General features: G+C 39.2%; 1 protein-coding gene across 1 annotated transcript in view; it reads right to left on the bottom strand.

The window, feature by feature from the left end:
• Positions 1 to 1,098: 1,098 nt before the first annotated feature.
• Positions 1,099 to 26,451, bottom strand: part of LOC124145866 — a 30,407-nt gene continuing 5,054 nt past the window's right edge. Inside the window, exons 2-10 of the mRNA XM_046515817.2 lie at positions 19,556 to 19,604; positions 17,093 to 17,230; positions 15,111 to 15,244; positions 9,084 to 9,207; positions 8,740 to 8,900; positions 8,138 to 8,200; positions 7,227 to 7,302; positions 5,492 to 5,620; positions 1,099 to 3,927 (exon numbers count right to left, since the gene is read on the bottom strand). Coding sequence (XP_046371773.2) covers positions 1,832 to 3,927; positions 5,492 to 5,620; positions 7,227 to 7,302; positions 8,138 to 8,200; positions 8,740 to 8,900; positions 9,084 to 9,207; positions 15,111 to 15,244; positions 17,093 to 17,230; positions 19,556 to 19,604 — 2,970 coding nt within the window. The 3' untranslated portion in view covers positions 1,099 to 1,831. The remainder of the gene's footprint in view (positions 3,928 to 5,491; positions 5,621 to 7,226; positions 7,303 to 8,137; positions 8,201 to 8,739; positions 8,901 to 9,083; positions 9,208 to 15,110; positions 15,245 to 17,092; positions 17,231 to 19,555; positions 19,605 to 26,451) is intronic.

Here is a 26,451-nt window from a genome sequence, read left to right on the forward strand (position 1 = left end):
ATAAAGAAATAATAGACGCAATGCTTCAAATCCTACTGGAATTCTGTAAGCAAGTTTTAGAGAGGCCATAATTGGGATCATTCATTCAAAGTTCCAGCTCCCCATGCTTTGTGAGTTTCAGGGAAAATGTTGAAAATGTAGTAAACTGGTAACTAGTTAACAGGGTATGTGAGGTCAAAGGTTGTAGCTTGATTAAAATCAAAATATTGCAAAAAACATCATATTCTGCACACTACACGCTTGCTGCATAGCAAATGAAATGAGTTTGCCACTAATGTGGCTATATCCCCCACCCCTGTTGCAGAATTTATGACATTATTAAATCTAAACAAACCCTAACCTTTTTTAACCGAGGTGGAACTTGTCATGGAAATTGTAAAAAAAAGAAGAGTTTGGAACCAAAGTCCATCTTGCTGCTATGGAAACGTTAAAAAAAAATAATTCTAAAGTTTCTAAATAGCAAAAGGCACCAGTTCAGCATGTACCTGACAGACCTGCAAAGTTTGATGAAAAAATCGGGTGCAGGCTAAAACGGCACCTCAGCAAAACGTCACCGATTTCTCTGGCGAAAACGGCACCGCATTTGGCGAAAACGGCTACTATGTGTCGGGCGAAAACGGAATATTGAACGGTTAATGAGTTATGCTCCGGAAATGAACCCTACCCTAACAGAACCTAAGTCCATCTTGTTGCCATGGAAAAGTAACAAAATAAAATTTCTAAAATTTCTAAATAGCAAAATGCACCAGTTCAGCATGTACCGGTACCTGACAGACCTGCAAAGTTTGATGAAAAAATATTGAACGGTGTATGAGTTATGCTCCGGAAATGAAATGTGACGGACGGACGTACGTACGGAGCCCGTTTCTATATCCCCCGCCAACTTTGTTGGGCGGGGGATAATAATGATACAGGCAGAAACAAAAAATGCCTGATATGTGGGCAAAAATATGGCCACCATGGCAGCCATTTTAAATGTTTTTTTGTTTGTTTGTTGTTAATGCTGCACTCAGCAATATTCCAGCTATATGACGGCGGTCTGTAAATAATTGAGTCTGGACCAGACAATCCAGTGACGTAATTGGGATACAATGACATGCATCAACCAAGTCTGTGAGCATGACTACCAGATCCCGTCAGTTGCCTCTTACAACATGCATAGTCGTCATTAAGGGCAAGCATGGGTCGCTGAAGACCTGGATTCTAACCCGGATCTTCGCGGGTACAGCCATGTATAAAATTGGATCGGAATGATGTGAGCACTTTTTAGAGACACCATAGCTAGGATTATTAAAACACAGTTTCAGCTTCACAGGCATTGTTTTTCAGAGGATATGTAAAAAATGTGAATGATAATGACAGACAACCTTACAATGCCCCCAAAACTAAGATCACTCGATTTTCAGTCAGGTGAGGTAATACTTTGGATGGCTGAACACAACCTTCTTGAAAAGTATAAAAAATAACCACTGTATCACAGGAAACACAACAAATAATTTGAACATAATCAATAGATGAATTTTGTGTAAACAGAAATATGCACGTGTTAAAATCACACAGTTTGAATTAAACCATGTAAGGATGCCTGAGGGTTACATAAACAAAACTAGAATTTTATCAATAAAAAAGTATAATTCAGTGACTTTGAATAGACACGCCGCGCTACCACATTGCATTTCAGTGGTATGTATTGATGGGTGAAGTTATGGAGTCTACTTAAACCTATGAAGTACATGTGATGTGATTTCAATTAGGCAACATGCAGATCGTAAAAGCTAGCACCTCAACAGTTCTAACACAAGCGCTGCATGTCTTGCCCCCCTTGACCCTGTCATGATACAGGGTCAATGTCCTCCGCCTCCACTTCCACTGCTTCCTGGTTATTGCGAGATTGACCGAGTGAGCTCCGGTGTGGATGGGGATCTTGTAACTGGTCACAAGCATCTTCATCTCGTGTTAAGGTACCGTCAGTTTTCAGCTCAGGGTTACTGGACAACGTTGCTTCCATGTCAGGAGCAGAGATGTGTCTGTGTCTGTCTCCACTGTTGTCAAGTGCATAGTGTCGAGCGTTGTCTGCAATGGCGCCATGGTACTTCGGTATGATGACGAATTGTCCTGATTCGTCCTTCTCCATGCAAAATGTTAAAGATCCATCATCACTTCCGCCAAGAACATCGGGTGGACAGAAATCAAGATTGGATACGTCCCACTCGTTTCCTGAGCTAAGTCTCTCCGTAACCTCTGGAGGGAACACTGGATATGGATCATAGAATTCAGAGGAAGGATTTAATAATGGTACACTTTCCTGCAAGTCTTCATCACAAGGATGAGGAACAGGCTGTCTTTGAAGTAGTGGATTATTCACACACTGTTTTGTGCATGGACTACTTTGCCCTTGAAACAAAGACTCCTCCGTATATTCTTGATAAGGATATGAAAGTTGCCTGGGGATAAAGGACATCTCGGACATGCCAGGATGGCCCCTGGACCAGTCTGGTTGTTGTTCCGTAGGGAGGTGCTGAAGAACCTTGTTGATGGAAATATAACCTCCTGGTGGCTCTCGGGTGTCAACAACTGTTTGTCCAGGAGGATTATGATGTTGATACATCTTGGTCCGTCCAGGCAGATGACAACATGCTGCAGAACTGTTGTGATCCAATGAATCTTTATACTGTCCACTGTCGTCATAATGTCCGCTGTCTTCATAATGTCCGCTGTCATGGAAAGACTGATAGCCAAAAGGACCGCAAGGGTAGGCTTGACCTGACAAACTGTCATCCCATTTCCCAGGCCCCATTCTATGTTGGCCTGGAGTTGTATAAGGATGTAGGTTCTGTGGGGGATCCACATTGCAGTGACCAACCTTCATTATTCTTCCATGTGCATTTCCCATCTCATACATATCATAAAGGTGTGGGGCTTTTGATGGGTTACAATGATCTTGTCTGTATTCTCTTTCAGCATACATTGCCTCAACTGAGTTGTGTGGACTTGAAACAAATCCTGAGTCGGGTGCATAATTACTTGGCAGATCTGGTTGCCCTGGGTATTCAAGGTCACCATGACCATGACAAGCTATACCTGAACTCACCAAAGTAACACAACTCTTATCAAGATCTGAAGATTCTTTCAAAGTCGTGAGATTTGTTTGAGGTCTCAAGTTCTTTTTATCATGAAGGGATTTACGTGGTGAGGCAAACGGAAGTGACCGTTCAGACGCTTCTTGGTCATGTGCCACTTCCACATACTGGAGATCATTCATATCTGAAATTGAACTCATTGAAGAAAACTGACAATCATACTTCACAATTGTTACTCCAGTTATGCTAGATACTGCATCACTATCTGCTATGGATGGTGTCTGTCCTATGATAACTCTTTGTGGTTGAGGATTTACTATTTCTTTACAGAAATCTTTCCAAGTTTCTGACATCTTATATTTTTCATTCATCCCACGTTTCCTCAGCTTCTGTCCTAGCTTTGAAAAATCTCCCGGCAAAACATAGACATTGTCCTCACTTGAAGCTTTGCTGAAACAATTTGGTTTCATCCCATCCTCAGTATGTTTTTTATTAGTTGAAAAGACCTCCATATGCTTGTGACGTCCATCGAAACATACAATATATACATGGGAACATAATGCAGCATTGCCCCGAATCTGCTTCAGAGCCTGGTAGTAATAACTGTCCCTTTGATGCTTTTCCGATATTTCTTTTCCTAACCGGGAGCAAACAACTAGGATGGTGGAATCCTTTGCCTTGTCTTCAAACCATTTTGCCAGTCCAGTTCCTGTTGTGATCTGCTGCAACTGATCCTGGTCATAGTGGACATCGACGTGCAGGTTCTGCCGCAGGACACATGACAGCATCTTCACTCGGCTCTGGACATCGCTCGCACTCAGCAATAACATCCGTCCATTTTCTGAAACTATATTTAGAGAATATTCGAAACTGACAATGAGTGATAACATCCATATATTTTCATAATGTGTCATAAGGTGTGTTTGTTGTGTGAAGCTGCACTCAGCAATATTCCAGCTTTATGACAGCAGCCTGTCAATAATTGAGACTGGACCAGACAATCCAGTGATTGATATTGTGAGCAACAATCCATGCTGTTGGTGTACAATGGCACACCATTAACCAAGTCACCTAGTCTGACCACTCAATCCATTAAGTCGCCTCTTATGACCAGCAAATGTCACTAGGGGCCAGTTCTAAAATGGGATCTTCAAGTGGTAACTGCTTTTGCAATGTACTCATTTTGTCAAATTACCAGGGCCCACTTGCACAAAGGGATCTTAGCGCTAAGATGATCGTAACTACCATACTTTAACATAGGGTTACAATAGTCGTAGCACTAAGATCGCTTTGTGCAAGTGGGCCCTGATGATTTGATGAAGATGCTAGTATTGTTGTTGGTAAAAAGTCATCCAAAATTAGCAAGTGAAGTCATCCAAAATCAGCAAGTGACAACTCTGAAATGATAACAGGTCTAACATGATATAGATGTACTACATATTGGAATACAATCATCCCCCGCGATAACGCCCTTCACGATATCGTGGATTCGGTTGAACTGCTGGGTCATCACTGGCTCCCATAAATTTCATGCTGTTTCCATTCTGAATACACATACAGTCAAGTCTCGTTAATCCGACACTCGTTAATCCAACAATCGTCTTTATCCGACACTAATGATTGGAACCGATTAAATCAGTGCTATTTAGACTCATTAATCAGACAGTCTTGAACTCCGACACACCTAATTTGCAACGAATTACCGAAATCACTCTTGTTAATCCGACACAGTGATCAGCGTACTCCGTGGTCATAAGTCACACAGTAGTTTTGTGTTGAGCTTAAGAGGTTGCATGATTAGAAAACACATTCCGCTAACAATGTAACATAACAATATGAATATTTCATTTTTGTTTTCATATTACATGCTTGAATCGTTATTTATTGTGTAGTTGTCCGATTTTCGATAACGAACGTTGATATTACTTAATTTCGTTTATCCGACATACTCGTTAATCCTACATATTCATATGCAACCAACCATGTCGGATTAACGGGACTTGACTGTATTTGGTGAGAGTACAGCGATGACCTAATAAAATATATGTCCAAACAACTATGAACACCTGGTTTGTTTTTTTGTTCAAAAGACACGCCGTAGGTTCTCCATATTTAGGCCTGATGTATGCTGATCACCTTGTCAGCTGCATAGTTAAAGCATTCACTCATCACGTCAAATGTCCCGGTTCAATTCCTCACATGAGCACAATGTATAAAACCCATTTCAGGCGTCCACTGCCATGATATTGCTAAAATATTGCTAAAAGCAGTGTAAAACTCAACTCACTCACTCACACATCCAGATGTGGCCTTGTTTATCTTCCTTTCAGTAATTATCTTTTGAATATCAAAGATGGCTTCCTGACTGTCATCTTGATTTTGTGGTTTTGATGCCTTGACAAGTGACTTACCATGTGTTTGTCTGATGCAACCTTGGCCATGCCAACAGATGACGATCAGAAGGATCACGGCCAGAACTGCTCCGCTAATGGCCGCCAGAAGTATCTTCAGCGTAGAGTCTTCTTGTTTAATGGGGGCATCTGAGGAGAAGCAGCAACAACCAATTTTGAGGTTCACCTAACACTTGGGTGATGCATACTTTGGACTGTTAAATATTTTGAGATGTAAACAAACTTAGGAGAAATCCTAGATAATACATTTAAATTTTTCCCAATTTGGATGGGCCAATGAAAAACTGAAGTAATTAATAGCATTTGTTAAATAATATACTTAACATTAACACTATACAAATGCAAACGCTGAATCTATAAAATCTTAAATGATTAATCATGATTTTATTCTATGTCACCATGATTATTCTATTACTGATTTTCAACATGGGCAAATTGTTTTGTGATTTGTTTCAGACACGCAAAGATACATTCGTCACCACTTGCCCCTTTCCGTAACCTGCAAGAAGACTCGTCCCCCTATCGATGAATGTTTTTTGCGAAAATACGACAAACCAATCAGAATGCGCGTATGATTTCAAGCTCTTCATCAAAGAATCCCTCAGAAATAATTTTTATTTTAAATATGTCTTGCATCTAAAAATATACCCAAGACACAGTTAAATGTGTCAATCATACTCTATAATTTCGCATGTCCAGATGTGCTTTAAATTGCATCTGAAATATACATAATATGTGGGAAAATATTACGCAACAAGTTGACAATGTGTTTTAGGTATGCCCGTTTGAGCTAGGGCGAAACCTGGTCACAAAAATGGCCAAGAGAGGGACACGAGTCACTATTTGGCTTGTCCCAGAATAACACAAGTTGATCACGATTGGCAGAGATACTGACACAAAGCTTTCTACTGGTGACACAATGGAAGCCCTAGGAATTTGGCCCTAACAATTCGATAAACAAAAGACATCAATGTCATAAATTTGTTTCAGTCAGACAAGAAAAGTACTCAAAGATTTACTGTTTGTTGCTTAAACCACACTCTGTAATGTTTTAGCTATAAGCTCGAAAATGTGACCTCAGGTGTCAAACACCAGTGTTGTTATATTTCATAGCCATATAAGTTTTATAACATAACTCTGCTCACGAGCTCTGCAGTTAGCAGATGAAACGACTCTACTGAACATACGATTTTTTTAAACATTTTTCCATTTCTATTTCATCATTACTGTTATTTTATTTTCCCAATGAAATAAATATAATTACCATGAAAATATACAACTATTTATGTCTTTTTTAAGGTGTTTACACTTCTTTGATAACAAAAAGGGCACATATGTGAAACGTCAGGTCTGAAATGCTCTAACTGATTTTCCAGCACAGAGTCAAGGAAATTGGCCCTCGAACAAGAGGTCACCCTGATTGATATAATGGCAGCCTGTAAATAATGAAGTAAATAATTGAACAGATATTCCAAAGACATTCAATCAACACCAAGCCTGACCAGATCTATTATGTCACCTCATACGATCAAGCTAAGATAACTCGGGACCAACTCTAACCCGAATCCCCACTTGGAATTTTGGAGCTGTCCCTACCTGCAAGGACTTCAGAGTTGAATCCCAGACTGGGATTCTTGGTCTGTAATCATAACACACCTAAGTGTAAAATGTCTATGGTGTGCATTCCTCCTGTAATAACTCCACCCAAACCACCTGACTGACACACAGTACTCACCAATATATATCAGCTGAATGTTCTCGTACACGGTCTGTCCACAGGGGCTTGTGTTATTCACCGCCTTTGGTTCTACCTGCACAACAGTCAACCACACTATTGCCATAGAAAAATATCACAGATACAATATATGTAAACATATACAAATCAGAAAATTAGAAAATGAAATTACATTGGCATTATGTTTTCTGAAAGTTTTACAAATTTATGTATCGAAAACCACTGGCACAACATATTTTCTGAGATGAAAGAACATGGCAAGATAGAAAAAAATAGACCAAATGACCAAATATATAACTCACTAAAGATGTCTATTATGTACATCAGTAAAACTCACATATACTAAGTTCTAAGTTCACTGAATGATATCAAGTTTGCTTATGTGATTTGATTCCTGCAATTGTATATTGTATGCTCAGTAGAGTAAGACCACCTTCTCCAAAAGAAGATGACAAATCCCACTGGCCCCTACAAATTCGAAAGAACAAATAGTCTAAAATCATCTGATGTCACTTTAAATCTAGCGTGATGAGAGACTTTCTCTCTAATCTGTCTATACAAGAGTAGTTATTGAGCTATCAAAACAATACCATGGAATTGTGATTTGGAACTTTGTATTTCTATGTCAGGTACACACCACCATGAATCGAGTCAAAGTCAAGCTTGTTGCCATGGAAACAGAACAAATAATAAATGCTAAAAATCATATATCATTATATGCCGGGGAAATAAAAGTAAATTGTGTGCAGAGATTAAGTACAAATAGTCACCCACTTTTGCTGAGTAGGTAAAATATTCACCACATCCTGATGTGTCCGATCTGGTGTCAGATCTGTCCTCAGGTCTATATCCCCCCTATTTGGGGAGGATATAACAATGTTTCAAGGACAAATGAAGGGGAGATAACTTACCTTGACTATATAATAACCAGGCTTGAGTTTCCCAAATTCATGCTGTTCAAATCCATAATCTTTCTGCATAAACAGACAAAAATATTCAATGTTAGCATTATAAATACATTTTTTTGTTAAACAAGTACTGGGTTTGAAATGGGAGGTCTGGCACTTGTTCTGATTTCCGGTCAATCAATCAAAAGCCTTCAAATCACTCTCACGATTAGTATGTCAGTTTCCTAAGAAATCCCAGAAAGTTGCTCTCAAAGCTACAATTTGGCTTCAAAAGATAATAAGAATATAACACATATTCAGATATTTCAGCTTCTTATCAAGCATGGAAGATTACTTATCCGATCAAGTTTTATACTTTGTGTGTGCATGCGTGCGTGCATGTGCCTGAGTTATAAGGAAAATAAGATATTGACTTTTACATAAAAAATGATTATTGGACATACAATACAAATGTTACAAAAAACAAACAAAATTGTTTCCTCTTCTTTTCACAGAAAACAATGTCTTGACACAATGGCCAATAAAAAGACACTGTCTCCAACAAAAAAATGACAAACACCCAACGTAATTAGATTGTTGGTCGACTCTAAGTACATAGGACGCACCTCAATGGTACTAAGAAGCTGCTTCTTCTGGTACAGTGACACATTATAGTGAGTAATCCTGGCTTCTGTTGGTCTCTCCCACACAACGTGCACGCTCTGCCGGGCTGGAATAGCGGCTAGTGCCAGTACCACGCGACACTTGGGGTCTTCTCGTGGCTCACCTGATCAACAATCACAATTATTTTATTATTTGGGACAAAATCTTAAAAACATAGCCAAACTACAACTTTCTCTCCCTCTTACTTTTATTCCCCCAATTGTTTCTCCATAAATGAAAAAAACAAAAAAAAACAAAACTGTAGTCAATTCCTAAATAAGATTTTTTACCACCAACATGAACTCACTGTGTATGACGAGGGTGTATGACGTTTCTGCCTGTGATGGGAGTGAAGTCAGCTTCAGCTGGTAGTAATACGTGACTCGATTCAGGATCGTCAGGCCCACCAGGCACTCATACTTGATCTCACGCTGAAACAAACAGCATCAGGCATGTTGACTCACTCTAACTTGATCCACATGTCCAGTTTCTTTTATGCTTCCAGCAATCCAAAAACGTCTTTGCCTGTTTTGGTTTAAATTTCTTTTTTAAACCCAATGTCCTTAAAATCAGATCTTATGACAACTGCTACGCAAAGACCTGGGCCCACTTGCACAAAACGATCTTAGCGCTAAGACTATTGTAAGTAAAGATCATCTTAGTGCTAAGATGATCTTTGAGCAAGTGGACCCTGATCTCACGCTGAAAAAACATTAAGCATGTTGACTGAAGATTGGTCCTATGTCTAGTTTCCTCTGTGGTACCAGAAATAAAAAAATAATAATTCATGTTTATGTTTATGATAAGCTTGTGTTGGTTGAAAGATATTTACTGTAAAACCAATCTTCAAAATCATATCTTAGTGCTCACTACTGCTTCACAAAGACCTGATGACATAACATTACAGGTCATGTCAGAATGACCTATCATGACCTGTGACAACCAATGAAATGACTGACAGGAATTAGACATAAGCCAATCAGAAAGCAGCCTTCTCAAGCATTTTTGCCACTAGTTATTAAAATTCCAGACTACATTTTGAAAAATATTTTGACCACATTTTCAATTCAAAATTTGAAAACTCAGCAAAAGAAAATTCAGGAATGGCTGAGATTGTATGGCGGTACTTCCAATGGGCTATGGAAAGTCTCTCCCATTTCAAATATCTGTACCACTGAAATGAGAGATGTCTGGTATTTTGTACAGTCAATAACTGTCATTCGGAATGCCACGTTGAGGTTCACATGTTTAGGAAACACATTCGGTCTTTCACTTTCGTGATCAAGGAAGTGGTGCTTTGATTGGTCGGATGAAAGGTAGTTCTGATGTGACCTGTGATGGGATGTTTTAATCTCAGAAATCTAAGATCTGTGTGGAGGTAGGAGTGAGTGAGGTTTTACGACGCTTTTAGCAATATTCCAGCAATATCATGGCAGGGGACACCAGAAATGGGCTTCACACATTGTACCCATGTCGGGAATTGAACCCGGGTCTTCGGCATGACTAGTGAACGCTTTAACCACTAGGCTACCGGACCGCCCTGTGGAGGTAGGAAGCATAATTATTGTATTTGGAATGACATTATGTGGGGCCTGGACTGTTGTGGACAACATTAAGCTTCTAAAGTTCCAAAATATCACCATGTAATTCCAGTCCTAAAACATGACTTTCAGACCAGGGTGACGTTGTACAGAGCGTTCTTAGCGCTAAGTTGATCATAACTTCCATACCTTAACATAGAATGACAACAGTTGTAGTGCTAAGGTTGTTTAGTACAACGACACCCTTGACCTTAATAAAGACAACTTCTTAAGAGCCAACAATTAAGTACAAGTAAAAGTGCAACAGTAACTGCCAATGAATGATACAACTATTTTGTAATATTCTGAAAGATGACCTTGACCTTTGACTGAAAAGGCACCAACGTGTCATGTTGTAGCATTTGTAAAGAGACATGTCTGTAGAGGTAACGATGCCTCAGAAACCCTGACTTCAGCATAAAGTCCCGTGCCTTTAGAGGTATCAGAAACTGACCATAACACAATCTCATTAAAATGAGATCTTAGTCCTCGTTATCGCTAAACAAAGATCAGTGGATACCCATCACGGGTCACGTCACAACGACCTTTGATCCGACCAATCAAGGGTCTTTTACCAGATCATAAAGTGACAGTCGGAATGTGTTTTCTAATCATGCAACCTCGAAAATGTTAACACAGTGTATTCCAAACGACAATTACGGCCCGTACGACTGATTCTGACACCATTATCATCTTTCTCTCGCTTCTGTCATAGCGACTGATTTACGACACCCATTGTCTGAAGAACATTTAATTGCAAAGGCTCATTACCCTGGAGCCATGACATCTATATGCCTTGAAACACTTAATTGCTGTTATTTATAAGATGCTAATCCTAATTGTTAATCCCCATTTTTGTGTACATCGACCGTCTGCCATCCTGAACGAGATGTGCAAGTATGTCACTGATGAATTACTGTTTATATTTTTATTTATTACTTACTAAATGTCAGGTGACCTTGGCTATATAAGCCTTGGTCCAGAGAGATTGAGAGAAGGGAAAAGAAAAGTCTTACCCTTAGCCTAGCTAGGGTTAGGCTGGGTGCTCCGGGGCACCTAGACAACAACCACTACCACTATGTGCTGACCTGGCACATAGTGTCTTTTGTATGTATATCTACATGTATAAAGTAAAACTGTATATACCGCAAGCCATCATCTCCAAGTTGTCACTTCCTACTGAGAACCATACGTCGGCCCCTTGCATATACGCGTATGCAGGTTATTCATTAAGCAACGTCAGACCGCCACGCGTTGCTACTTCCATGGGATAAACATTTGAAAGGAGGAGGCGTTGCACAGTACTTGGGAAGCACTGCCATACAATCTAAACCATGTATTAGACATTCCGGAATGTTTGTTTGTTCAGTTTTCAAAACTTTAATCGAGAACTATGTCAACATATTTTTCAAGCGTAGTCTGAAATGGAAAGCGCCAGGTTGAAACAAGTGCTGTAAAGCTCGAGAAAGCTGCTTTCTTACTGGCTGATATCTACTTCTTGTTAGTCATTTCAGTTGCCAGTCAAAGGTCATAGCGGCAGCGAGAACATAGATCTGATTTTAATGTGATTGGACCATAACATAACAATGTTTTTCAAAATCTGATGTTGACCTTGACCTATGGCTAATCTTGACCACAACCTTTTCCTGGAGAAGGTACATACCAAGTTTATTGATAAATGGCCATGGCAGATAACTGTATCCATAGTGTGTTCTTACTGGCTGATATCTACTTCTTGTTAGTCATTTCAGTTGTCAGTCAAAGGTCATAGCGGCAGCGAGAACATAGATCTGATTTTAATGTGATTGGACCATAACATAACAATGTTTTTCAAAATCTGATGTTGACCTTGACCTATGGCTAATCTTGACCACAACCTTTTCCTGGAGAAGGTACATACCAAGTTTAATGATAAATGGCCATGGCAGATAACTGTATCCATAGTGTGTTCCTTAAGTTCTTTTGTGTAGTATTTATCCATAAAAAGCATGATGCTTCTGTTGGAAAGTGAAACCAATCAATTACCAATGAAATTTAAAGAACCCTATTTATTTGTTTAAGCGAAGAAAATAAGGCTACATTTTATCAAAACTGTTATTTTTTTAAACCATCAATAATGCAATGGATGTGCAAACAAACATTTTTAGAGTGAGAGAGTTTGGTTTGAACAGTATTTCAGTAATAAAATGGCATGTTAGCTTGAGGAAGACTTATGTAATCCTGGTGTTAGATGTATAATTCTTAAAATGATCGGGGGGCACGGGTGGCCCAGTCGTCTAAGGCGCTTTGATTGGCTGTGCAGAGTTTCATCCCTTGGGCACGCCAGAAACCTATGATTGTGGGGTCCAATCCCGGTTCGCCCCAATTATGTTTCTAGGTTTGTCAGCACCATACCCGTGCTCGTGGGTTTCACCGAAGTGGTAAACTGAGACCTGCATCACTTCGGGCTTTCCTCCCACATTAAGCTGACACGCCATGATATAACTGGAATACTGTTAAAAGCGGCGTTAAACCCAACTCGCTCACTCACTTAAAAAGATCAATTCAATTTGTATTTTTTATTTGGGTCAGTGAATCCATAATTGAGACAAATTACAACAGTGTTGCTTTGTGATTAGGTCATTAAATGGACAAGCTGCTTGCATGTGGCTATAACTGTTTTAAGCACCCTGCTAAAGTAAGTGCTCCTTGACCCAACTTCTTTGCCAACCTGTCAGTAGTGTTTATACTTCTCCCCTACATCAATCTCATTAAAATCAGATCTTAGTTTTCACTACCGCTAAACAAAGATCTGAGAACATCCCATTAGGGGTCCGTCAGAACAACGTTTCATTAATTTTGACCGACCAATGAAATGACTGACAAGAATTCGACATCAGCCAATCAGAAGGCAGCTTTCTTGAGCTTTATGACACTAGTTTCAAATCGGCAACTACGTTCCGAAACATATTTTGATGTATTCTCGATTAAAATGTGAAAACTGATAAGAAGAACATTCTGGAATGCCTTTTTGATGGCCTAGATTGTATGGATATAATCATAAAACCTGTAACTGTTGTTTGGAATACCCCGTGTTAATTATATCATTGTTGCATGATTAGAAAACACATTCCGACTGTCACTTTCATGATCTGGTAAGCAACGCTCTGATTGGTTGGATGAAAGGTCATTCTGACATTCTGACGTGACCCGTAATGGGTTGTCCTCAGATCTTTGTTTAGCGATAACGAGAACTAAGATCTGATTTTAATGAGATTGCCCCTACATGACAGTCCATATTACTTGTGTATATTACAGATTCTGTACAGAAAACAACAGTGCATAAGGAGTAGAGAATTACCTTGTAACTCTCATTAAAAAGTTCTAATTTCTATGCACACCCTCACCTTTGTAAATCTTCCATTATAGCAAATACGGTCCCACCCAATCCCGTTAACCGCCTCTTACGGCAAGCATGGGTTACTGAAGACCAATTCTAACCAGGATCTTCATGGCGGCTTTCCTCCCACATACATGAAGCCCACACACTGTGATATAACTGAAATACGGTCTAGGAGCAGTGTTAAAGCAACCTTACTCGTTGAATAACTTACATCTTTGCTGTGACAAATGACAAGGAATCATTCAAGTGGTAACCGAGGGGTGATAACAGCATACCACTAATCAAAATCATTGTAACAACGCTTCACTGACTTTGCTGTTATGCAAAAACACACATTACGACATTTAAATTGCAATCTACATTTTGAAGAGGGAGCCTTCATATCTCTGTAAGTCATCACACATATTTACATGACTGATGACAGACATTCTCTACAGTGAGTGTCAGATATAAGAGATATGGGAACAATAGACCCAGGTGGCACTCATGCTTATCAAACATGTTGACAGCTGCATTTTTATTGACTGTAATATGAGATCCAGGAAGCAGTATCAACTGAATGAGGGATGTCACTGTGATATATGATCTCGGCAAATGTTAGAAACAATCAACATGGAATATCGGGTGGTACTTTGAAGCTTCAGTTGACAGCCCAGAGATTTTGGCATCAAATATATTTTGTGAGTGAGTGAGTATGATTTTACACTGCTTTTAGCAATATTCCAGCAATATCACAGCGGGGGGACACCAGAAATGGGCTTCACACATTGTACCCATGTCTGGAATCGAACCCGGGTCTTCGGCGTGACGAGCAAATGCTTTAAAAATATGTGAAGTACTGGTGTCCTGTACCTCTTATGGTATTTGTACATTTGGGATAGGGGCCCTTTCGGCCCACTTGAAATGTACAATTTCTAAGTTACGGAAAACTTTATTGATGGTATGAAGATTATAAGACATGTTCAAAGAGTCAATAACTAACATATCTTCTTTCAAACACTTTCAAGACTTCTAACATGTTTAAGTACACAAGAAGGGCTTAACTTTAGCATTAAGTAAAATGGCTGATTTTTCAAACTTGAAGACTTGAAACTAGAGGTGAAACAATACATTGGTGCACCGGTGCATCGTGAGTTTTCATGTGACGATACAATAATACACGATACCATCTCCACAGCTTGCTTTTCCTTGAACCTTCATTCAAATATTAAACATGTTTAATATCAAAAAGTTTCCATGCGATTTGAGGTAAACATGCGTAATGTGATATGAATCCTATTGTCACCGATGTATCGTGATACGTATCGTATCGTGACCTTGCTGTATCGTTTCACCCCTACTTGAAACACACACCACATGCTGGAGTACTCACTGGCACATTCTGTACAAGTGTGGCAGAACTGAAGTCAAACACGCGACATATTGGGTTTTTCTTGTAGTAGTCATCTTGACCCAATGGACAGCTGAAATCCACAAGCACAGCCTTTGTCCTTAAAGCTTCAATCCCTGAAATAACAACACCGAGACGACATCAGGCACCATATAGAATCCAGTTCATACCATCAAGAATAAACCGTTAATTGATAGTCATGTCTTACATGCTGAAGGATGACAAAGAAGACATAATTTATGGATCACAATTTCTTTAATATACTTTTGTTTGTTTGTTTGTTTGTGGCATTAAACCCAACTCACTCACTCTAATGTTGTATTCTAATAAATTACTGGTACCAGTTTTTCCACTGCTGGTTTTAATGGACACAAAGACATTTTTTTCATCCAAAAGAGTTTTGAGTGTTTTCTTTTGCCTGCCAGTAATTTTTTCAATGCTGAATTTCTGGCAGACTCTATCGTAATCATTGGGACTGGCAAGCATGTTGTTGATATCGCTAACCCAACATTGAGACTGGTTTGTAACTCGCATTTTGATTGGTCCATTTGACTGTGTAGCGTAGCAAATCAAATGGCTAATGGAAATCAAGGACAGGTAATTTGAGATCGAGAGAACCAAGGGAATGGATCGATGGGCCTTTAGCGTAGGTTTACCATATGATATTCTTTGTTTGTTTGTTGTTTAACGCTGCACTCAGCAATATTCCAGCTATATGACAGCGGTCTGTAAGTTATTGAGTCTCGACCAGATGATCCAGTGATTGACATCATGAGCATTGATAATTGAGATATGATAACATGCATCACTGGACATGCATCAACCAAGTAAGCGAGTCTGACCACCCGATCCCATTGGTTGCCTCTTACAACAAGCATAGTCGCCTTTTGCAGCCAGCAAACATATGCAGCTAACATGACAGTATTTTAAACGACTGGGCAGTGTTTGTTAAAGTTGGTAAAAAGATGGGCACTTCAGCAACCCATGCTTGCCGCAAAAGGCGACTTTGCTTAGACCTATTCTACCACGGATCTTTACGGGTCCCCTGGAGATGTAGAGGATGCAGTTCTTCCAGAATGACCCACCTCCTTCTTTAAACAAACCCTCCCTGCTGAACATGCTGAAGAGCCCATCTTTTCACCAACTTTATCAAACACTGCCCAGTCATTTAAAATACAGTCATGTTAGCTGCATGTGTTTCAGATTCAGGGTGAATCTGGGATTCAAACCTGAAATCACAGGTTTCTAGCACACCTAAGGGACACAACTCTGCAAAGACAGCTGGGCCACCTATGCCCCTAATGAAAGTAGCCAATTTTGTTTTGTTTTTTGTTTCAGATTGAATATCTTATGGTTACGGCTTCAAGACAAACATTTTTTTCTCTGAAAAGTGGAGCCAAACACATTATTTAGGGTAAAATACCCAAGTCAAATTTGTTTTTAGCTCAACTTAAAGTATATCTGTTATTGGCCATTACTCAGTCATTTTAGTTCAAAACGTAATGCAATTTGGTATATGTGTAGTTAGTAGGGGGACTCATTTGACCAAACGTAAACCTGAAACTTTTTATGACCATAACTTCGTCATTTTAGTCCAAACCAAAATGAAATGTGGTACATATGTAGTTAGTTGTGAGGCTCAAAACATTATGCTCCATTTTTAAATTTTGACCTTCATTGGACCATTGCACTTTGACCATGCTCCTAAATCTTCAAATATGCATATTTCGCTGTGAACATTCTGTTCTCAGAAACCACTTGATCAATAAAGCTGATACTGCACATGCTTGTTTCATACATATTACGACATCTGAATTTGTCTTAGAGGTTCAAATCTGATTTTCAATATGGCTGTCACATTTTACATAAAACTTTTTCCTTCTGCCTTCAGGGATACAAATCTGAAAAAGAAGTAATTTAATTGACCTGGCCTCATTGAAAAGGTACTACTTTCTACAGCTTACCTCCATGTGGTGTCTTAAATGAGTATGTAAGACTTGGGTTGTTGACACGCAGATAGGTACCGATGGTTGCCAGTAACGCAAAACTGTGGAACGCCACGGACGGGGAGTTGTTGTACTGCTTACTATTGTTGTTGCACTCTGAAACAATCAACACTTTTTGAGACTAACTTATATTCAAATAAGGGTCATGTTAAATGAATCATATCACGTTCATCATATCGCACCTCACTTAAATTTATTAGCCATAATGTGTAATAATGTAGCTCCTATTCATCTCCATTTGCGTGAACAAAGTAGACACAATTTATGGATAATAACTTCTTTAATTACTGAAAAGGCGACGTTTTGGTAAAGATCCATATACCGTTGTCAATCCATTTGCCAATCTTTGCATACTGCAACATGTCTTCTTTCAGATAATGACAGGGAATTTAGAGACAAATGGTCTTACTTCAGTTGACATTTTTGCTTCAAGGATGAACAGTGTTTCGCCTGCACTGACAAGATACCTTGACAAGGATGCAAAGATTAAAGACACCCTCATGTATGGTTGGTAAATGTCAAAACTGTCTGCGTATTAGTGGCAAGAAGCAGTGCTCAGACTTGACACGGTACCCAGTGAAAATACTGACTCTAATTAGGGCTGGGATGGGTAACTCGGGTACTCGGGTCGGGTCGGGTCAGTTGGATCTTGAATAGGATCCAGGTACCCACAGGACTACCCGGACCCGTGGTTAGTCACTTGATATATTGTTTAATGAACAAAACTCACTATAGCTCAGTGGTTACACTATAGTCGCTAATGTTCGCATTTCATTCTGGCGATGCACACATTCATTTCGACTTGTATATGTGTGAGTAAAGATAAAGCTTCAGTCAACTTCACGGTACGCATGATCTGATCGTTTGATACATGTATCTAATCAGTTCGCCTGATTCATGTCACTGCTTCCAGAATGAACTTGAGACAACAATAAGTGAGCGAGCGAGTGAGTCGGGTTTTACGCCTCATTTAGCAATATTCCAGCAATATTAGGGCGGGAGACACCAGAAATGGGCTTCACACAATGTACCCATGTCGGGTATCGAACAAGGGTCTTCGGCATGACGGGCGAACACTTTAACCACTAGGCTACCTAACGGCCCTGCTTCCCGATTTTTAGGAACCTGAAATGACAATGAACTCCAGTATGATAAGATAATAATGTGTCATTTTATTCATGCAAGCAAGTACATTGACATTTCTCACATGACTTTCATGCTCACATTGACTGCACGACTTACACTATAAGGAAAAGGGAAGTTTGCCACTGTCTATATCAAAGAGGCTTTTTCCAGGACAACGCAGTTTATTTCAAGAAAAGCAAATCACAAAAACTGATCCTCTTTCTATATCCTACAAGGCTAATTGGCTACGATTGCTTTGTGGGATGGGCCCTGAAAACTCGGATAAGTTGATTCAGGATATAGAATGCTACAATGGGTATTCATGCTAAGAATATGAAAAAAGAAAATTGCCTCTCTGCATCATGGAATCTGGCTTTTTATGCGGGAAAATGCAGTTAATTTATAAAAAATGTACTTCTTTCTGTATCCTGCAAGCTGGTTAATTGCTGGTTATTGATACTTTCCAGAAAGATGCTGTCAGTTTCAAGGTAAGGTGAGGTGAAATTGGGTTTAACGTCGTGTTTAGGACTATAACACTTATATAGCGACTTGCGTGTGTGTGTGCGCGTGTGCTTGCGTGCGTGTACTAGCCTGGACTGATGCCGATTTATAGTGCTAGCTCACTGAGATACCATGCCGCAGTTTAACATAAATACCCCACTCAGACACAGTATACTGACTCCGAGCCGACCAGTCCTTGTTTTAGCCCTTAATGCCGAATGCCAGACAGGGTAACAACAAGTACCAACTTTTAACGTCATTTGGTATGACGTGGCTGGGGATCAAACCCCAGACCTTCCACTCTCCGGTTGGACGCTCTACCACTAGACCACAGATGCGGTCAGTTTCAAGAATTTAAAGAAAGAAAATTGCCTCTGTATCCTGCAAATGTGGCTTGTTTTGAAAAGACATTGTTATTACTTTCAAGACAAAAATTGCGCGAATAGAATGTCTGCCTCCATCAGCGTCTGATGTGTATAAAAGAGCCTCAAACGCACCATGCTGATTGGGCTGGTATGTACTGCCATTCGCTAGAACTGCAGATAAGAACAACGAAGACCATTTTTCCTCTTCAATATCAAGAAAAAACACACATTAACATCAAAATGCTTCCTGAATTTGAAATAATGTGGTAAAAAGAATGTTTTTTCGAGGAATAACAATGGCAATAAATTCTAAATGTTGCTTAGAATGACATAATATGCTGATAAGAACCGAGATGAAATAACCACTGAAATCTGAGTAACAAATCACGTATGGTACATTTAATTTGTATTGAGAGACAAAAAAGCTCACCATCTTTATGTCCGATCTGACAGGGGAAGTATGGAAGAGGACCAATTGCCTGAAAAACAAATAAAGAAACAATTATTTCAGAAGCTGATTCTTCATCAATAGAGCTGTGAATGGCTATGTTAAGGATAAAACACGACTCCTCGTTTTGGGTTGAAAATGTAAAACTGCGAGAGAGGGAAAAGTCTGAGGGCTTTTCAGGGCATTTTAGGGCTCACAACCGAGGAGTTGGGTTTTATCCAACTTATGAACCGTATAATTGCAAGAAATACCAGAAAATTAAGAAAACACTGAGATACCATATAGATGTAGTGAAACAATACAGTGTGTGCAGCATGAACCAACTGAATTTATGACATATAAAAATATGGCACAGTGGGTTACAAAACTTAACACAATATGTGAGGTTGCAGCTTCAATTCATGTCATGAAATTTTCACGTAAATAAAATTGTGACTTTTAACCAATCAAAACTCAACATTACATTCATATCATAAGGCCAGTTTACAAAGTGTCAATTGTAAAACCAAGGTCTTACAACTGAAATGTAAAACCTCAAAGCAGGCTTTGAAGTGACCCAGTTCCCAAAACCTAGAATATGAAGTCAGCCATTTCAAAATCCCAGTTTGGGAGATGAGCTGGTTACTGATTTACTTCCTAAGTAGATATAGCCGAGGTTGTCCAGAACCTAATGTTATATAGGGTAATATGGTGATAGGTTTGTTTATAAGGCAGAGTGACCAAAGGCTAGATACAACACATCAAATTGGGCCAAGATGGAGTATCAAATCAAAACTTAGGTATCAAATACAAAATGATATATGGATAAATACATATAGGGTGGACATACATAACGGTATGATTTATTTGTTTGTTTGTTGTTTAACGCAGCACTCAGCAATATTTCAGCCATATGACAGCGGTCTGTAAATAGTCAAATCTGGACCAGACAATCCAGTGATTCATATCATGCAATTGTGAGCAATGACATGCATCAACCAAGTCACCAAACTGACCACCCAATCCCGTTAGTCGCCTCTTATGACAAGCATAGTCACCTCCAACCCCAAGCATGGGTTGCTGAAGGCCAATTCTCTACCCAGATCTTCATGGGTTGTAAAACAGTACGAAAATGAATATTATTTTCTGATGGTATGAACAAATGTAATTTAACTTCCATTATTCTATTTTGGTGATGGAAAAGGGTTCCTCAATATGACTATAGCCATGTTTTAATGTATTGTCACCTGCAATGATTGGGATCTTATTGTGAAGATACATTTCATATACTTAACAACTGTGCTTCGTGGTCCATTCCACAAAGTGACAACAGCCTTCAGCTGTTTCCGGAAAACAATTTTGCACAAAGCAAAATCATTGCTAACATCCGTTTGTGGGATGGGTCCCTGAATACGCGGACAAATTGATTCCAGATATAGGATGGTACAATGGGTATTCATGCTGAACGCTTCTCTTGTCTGTGAACACAGCTGGATTTGTATCATTCATGATGCTTGATGAGGGGGAAAGAACTAGCTTTGAAACGGTGTGTACATAGAACACAGGAGCTGAAACCCATATATATCATGTGATGTACTCTTTCTTTGATACATAAACATGTATGCAAACAAAGTAATGCGATGCACTAATATTTTAAAGACCCCTGACAGCACTAACTTTCTGTTTGTGAGGCCGACCCATCAGCTGTCACTATACAATTAGCTCGCTGACCATTACAGAACTGAATACCTTGGGATGACACCGGATCTGATCTGTTACCAGTAAGCACCGGTTTTCCCCACTGTTTCAACATCATCATAATGTTTGCAAGAAGCATGGATTTCTTATTGTGAAATATTAATCTTATCTTCAACTCTCTACAGCCCACTGAGTTGGACAATAGTTGTTAGTTTATTTGTTGAAAATGTGACCACGTTTGGTCTGTACTTCTTGACCTGTACAAGGACGTTATCGTACCCAGACAGGATCTGAAATGTGACAGAACGGTTTACTGAGTACTGCTGTGCGGCGTCAGACAACCAACACTTACTTTCTTCATGCAATTTGTGTCAGTGCCGGGTGCTACCAGTAGTGTTAACACTGATTTTCAGCGATCCATTCCTATAATTTTCACCATTACTTTGCCTTTTCTTCCCAATGTAATCTGTTTCGGTGGATAATCAAGACTGGTTATTATCTGGCTTTGATGTATATTTACATCTTTACATCACAAAAAAGGTTTGTTTTCAGGTCATAAGGCCGAACGATGATGTTGATCTTCCATGGACAGACCGTCAGAAGACCTACATCCCCAAACAAGTAATCAGACTAGTTTTAGGTCTCTTGATATACACCTCCATACAGTACATAGGATAGAAGTGTGTTTTTGTCACGTGTGCCACAGAGTGTCTTATGGGATTTAAGTGTGCTAAGAGGCAGAAATAGATTATTTTAAAGTACATCTATTAGGGCAGAGACGAGTAACTTGGGTACTCGGGTCGGGTGGGTACTGAATAGGACCCGGGTACCCACAGGACTACCCGTATCCGTGGTTAGTCACATGATATATTGTTTATTTACTAGATTTACCCATAACTCCATTGTTACACTGCAAATCACTATTGTTCGATTTCTTGCTGACTATGCACGCATTGCTTCTGACTTTTATATGTTTGAATAAAGACAAAGCTTTAGTCAACTCCAGTGTATGCATGACCCGAACATTCTAAATAGTTTTTACCAGGGCTGCGGTCCAAGAAATTGTGTACCCAACTCTTCAGACCAACAACGGGTACCCAGGTGGGTCGGATAATAGGGTGTTTGGTACCCGGGTAGTAAATATGGACTCGTCCCAGCCTTTAACATCTAACACACCAGAAAGAAGGATAAGTCCAAACACACCAGAAAGAAGGATAAGTACAAACACACCAGAAAGAAGGATACGTCCAAACACACCAGAAAGAAGGATACGTCCAAACACACCAGAAAGAAGGATAAGTCCAAACACACCAGAAAGAAGGATAAGTCCAAACACACCAGAAAGAAGGATAAGTCCAAACACACCAGAAACTTATATCAGCAGTAATCATATATAATGTCACTGACATGTCAATAAAAGGAATGTTTCTAGCTGCAGGTTTCGAGAAAAATATTTTCAAAATAACTTATACGGGTTTCTCTCACACCTGTATTTGTTTATCACATTTTTTATCTCAATGATGTATTCAGAAGCTAACCTGCAGCTGGTTAATAAGAAGAGGAACAGATACGTGATACGCACACCCCCTTGAAAACTTCCTGTTTCGGGGGGATTTATCTAGGCTTCCAAACTAAGTGCCCTTGGCAGGCAAATAGAGAACAAAATCATATTTTATATTCATATTTTCCCAAATTAGATGGTACCTGTATTCTAAACAATGAGTAAAACTATGCCTAAAAGCGCCTTTGATCCACTTAATTGGCAGTGAAATACAAGTCAGCTGTACGGAGCCACATTAGTTATCCTTGGTGGTAACTATTACAACATGAATTGGGAAAGTTTTAAATGCAATTTGAGAATTTGGTTTGACAATTGCTTCTGATTTGGGGCATTTAGTCAAAACCTTTCCATTATGATAAAAGTCCATTGTATGACTCTGACAATAACATAAGCCTGTGCTTGTGAATCACTAGTGATGATACCAGGTTTTCACCAAAAGGTGAGCAGATCCTGCCCTGCCGGTGGTACCCATCACAAACACATGCAAAGGCAAGTCAACTGTTCACTGAAACAACACAGGAACATATGGTTCAAGTCAAAATTTTGGATTGTATCCGACATGACTGTAGAACTTGAGATTCTGTAAGTCTCGGAGTTGTCACTGTGTCAGCATTAAACTGAATAGATGACGAATGCTAAAAGACGCCAACAGCTTGTTTGAAATTAATAGACAGCCATGGGTGTCTAATAGAGGAAATATGGTAAGTAGACGGGATCGCAGTCAAAGGACCTGTCCTCTTGTTTCCAAATCAAATAGCAATACAGCCATTGCATACTGCAGTTTATTGCAATACATTTTAACTGGCAATACTCTTCCTTAATCGTGACAAATTTTCACTTCCAGAACACACCCCTGACCAATACATTTGATAGGAGATAAGGAAACTGTAGGAATGGGTGATTTCTGACAAGGAAATAAAACTGAGTTTTTTACATCGATCCTGTAAATACAGTTTGAAGTGAATATTTAGACAACATTTGTAACTGGTTTAGCAATTCTACAGACCTGAAAAAAATGAAAAAAATGGCTAAAAATAAAATCTTCTGAAAATATAAAATGTCAATGTCTGAGAATAACCAGTCTCGATTACCTGGCAAAACAGATTCCATTGGGTGTAAAAGGCAAAATAGCAGTGAGAATTATATGAATGGATCACTGAAAAATCAGTGATGAAAACTGAAGTTCACAAAAAGGTATGCATGTCCTGCCTTACAGCACTATGCAGAATACAAACTTGTTTTTTCTTCACAAAAAGGTGCACACTATATATCAATGATGAGATAAGATTAACTTAAACTAGAAAATGTTCAGATGACACTTGGCTCTTTGTTCCATTCTTCCCTCTTACCAACCCATTATTTCCCAAATTATAAAGACCCGTGAAGATTCTGGGGATCGGGTGGTCAGGCTCGCTGACTTGGTTGATGCATGTCATCGATCCAAATTGCGTGGATCGATGCTCATGATATCAATCACTGGATTGTCTGGTCCAGACTCGATTTTTTTTACCGACCGCCGTCATATAGCTGGAATATTGCTGGGTGCGGCACTAAACAACAAACCAACCAACCAACCCAAATTATAAATTGAGAAAAAGACAATGTTTATTGCCATGGAATGACATGCCTAAATGATATGTCTGTGTAAGATCACTTCCTCCTTGATTCAGTCATGTCAACATCACTATTATAAACACCTACTGTCACATTTGCCTATTTTATTACAGGTGTCTTCCTCTCCTATTAGCCTCTTGGGAGGTTTTTTACGTTTTCCTAGTAAGACCTCATCCTTGGTATGAGGTTTAACTTTTTCCTAGTAAGACCTGGTATGAGGTTTTACTTTTTTTTAGTAAAACCTGATGAGTTGTGAAGTAAAGTGTGGACTTGGTGTTTCAAACGTCTCGTGTTCTAATATTAAAGACATGAAATGAAACTTTTTCATTATTGATGACTGGAATTGAACCTGCAACCTCACATATAGTGTTCTATAGTGTTTCAGTCTTACATGTCATGACTTCAAATGTGTGCATGCTGCACATGGTCTCTCTCTCGCACACTTTGGTTGAATTCCCTTCACACCAAGATAGACTGTATTGTTTCACTATGAGGTATCCCGATGTTTGTATTTTTTCTGGAATTTCCCACATTTAGGTGGTTCATAAGTTCGATAAAACACTTCTCCTTCCTTTTGTTTGAAAATGTAAAACCACGAGCTCAGGAGAGAACCTCTGAGTAGTGTCTTAATCATTGAGGTCAAGTGGCTTGTACACTCTCTTATCTCACTTCCCGTTTGTCGTTACTTATCTGACTCTACCTATCATGACATTGCAGTTATTTCACTTGTTTGACAACAAACAACTTATCTTTGATATTTGACATACTCTTCGGCAAAAAATGCTTCCTTGACAGATTAATAATCATGGCAATATTTTAAAGTTTATTCAGGTTGACAGATTACAAGTACAAGACAGTTTGAATTGTGCAAAAGATTATGAGACATAAAAATGTATTGGTTCTAAAGTAAGCCACGGAGCTTTCAAAATCATGTTTTGGGGTGCCCTTTGGCATTTAAGACTGCCAACAAGAAGAAAATTTGATCAATCTTCAAACGACCCGTGAAGATTCTGAGGTAGAATAGGTCTTTAGCAACCCATGCTTGTCGTAAAAGGTGACTATGCTTGTCGTAAAAGGCGACTGATGGGATCAGGTGGTCAGGCTCGCTGACTTGGTTGATGCATGTCATCAATCCCAATTGCGTGGATGGATGCTCATGATATTAATCTGCTTAATATTGCTGAGTGCGGCGTTAAACAACAAACCAACCAACCAACCATCTTCAAACACAGTGTATGTTATTTATGCATGAGCTAGACAATAAGCAGTTGTCATTAACAAATGTAGCACCCTTTTCTTTCAATGAGATTGATAATTTACCCTTTTCAGTTTTCAATGCCCAGGTTTTATCTGAGTATGATATTGTGAATTAAGTGTTTTTATTTGTTTATTTGCCATATGTGTGTCCAGTTTACTTGTGTGAAAGTACAAATTTCATTGGCTTCATAATAAACATCCTCACAATATATCAAAAAAATAATTTCAGGCATCAGGAACTCATTTTAACAATGCCATTACATTTTTTACTGTGCCACTGGTGCTCCAACATGTCTAACACATGGAATTTACCCTGGGTATCCTCATATTATCCCATCATATATTGGCATTTAAGAGTGACAACAAGAACACTGCCTCCGTAGTCTAGTGGTAGAGTGTCCGCACGGAGAGCGGAAGGTTTGGGGTTTGATCCCCGGCCGTGTCATACCAAAAGAGGTTAAAGGATGGTACTTGTTGTTACCCTGTCTGGCGCTCGGCATTAAGGGGCTAAAACAAGGACTGGTCGGCTCATAGTCAGTATACTGTGGCTGAGTGGGGTATTCATGTTAAGCGGCATGGTATCGGCATGGTATGCGGCATCGGCACTATAAATCGGCATCGGTCCGGACTAGTACAAGCAGCCACACAAACACAAACACACACACATACATGTCGCTATATTTTTATTTGGGTTAGATATTTAATTATTTGGGGTTGGATATTCAATTATTTGGGTTAGATATTTAATTATTTGGGTTAAGGCTAGATA

Source organism: Haliotis rufescens, unplaced genomic scaffold (assembly GCF_023055435.1).
Source record: "Haliotis rufescens isolate VD_foot unplaced genomic scaffold, xgHalRufe1.0.p SCAF_45, whole genome shotgun sequence".
Lineage (NCBI taxonomy): Eukaryota > Metazoa > Mollusca > Gastropoda > Lepetellida > Haliotidae > Haliotis > Haliotis rufescens.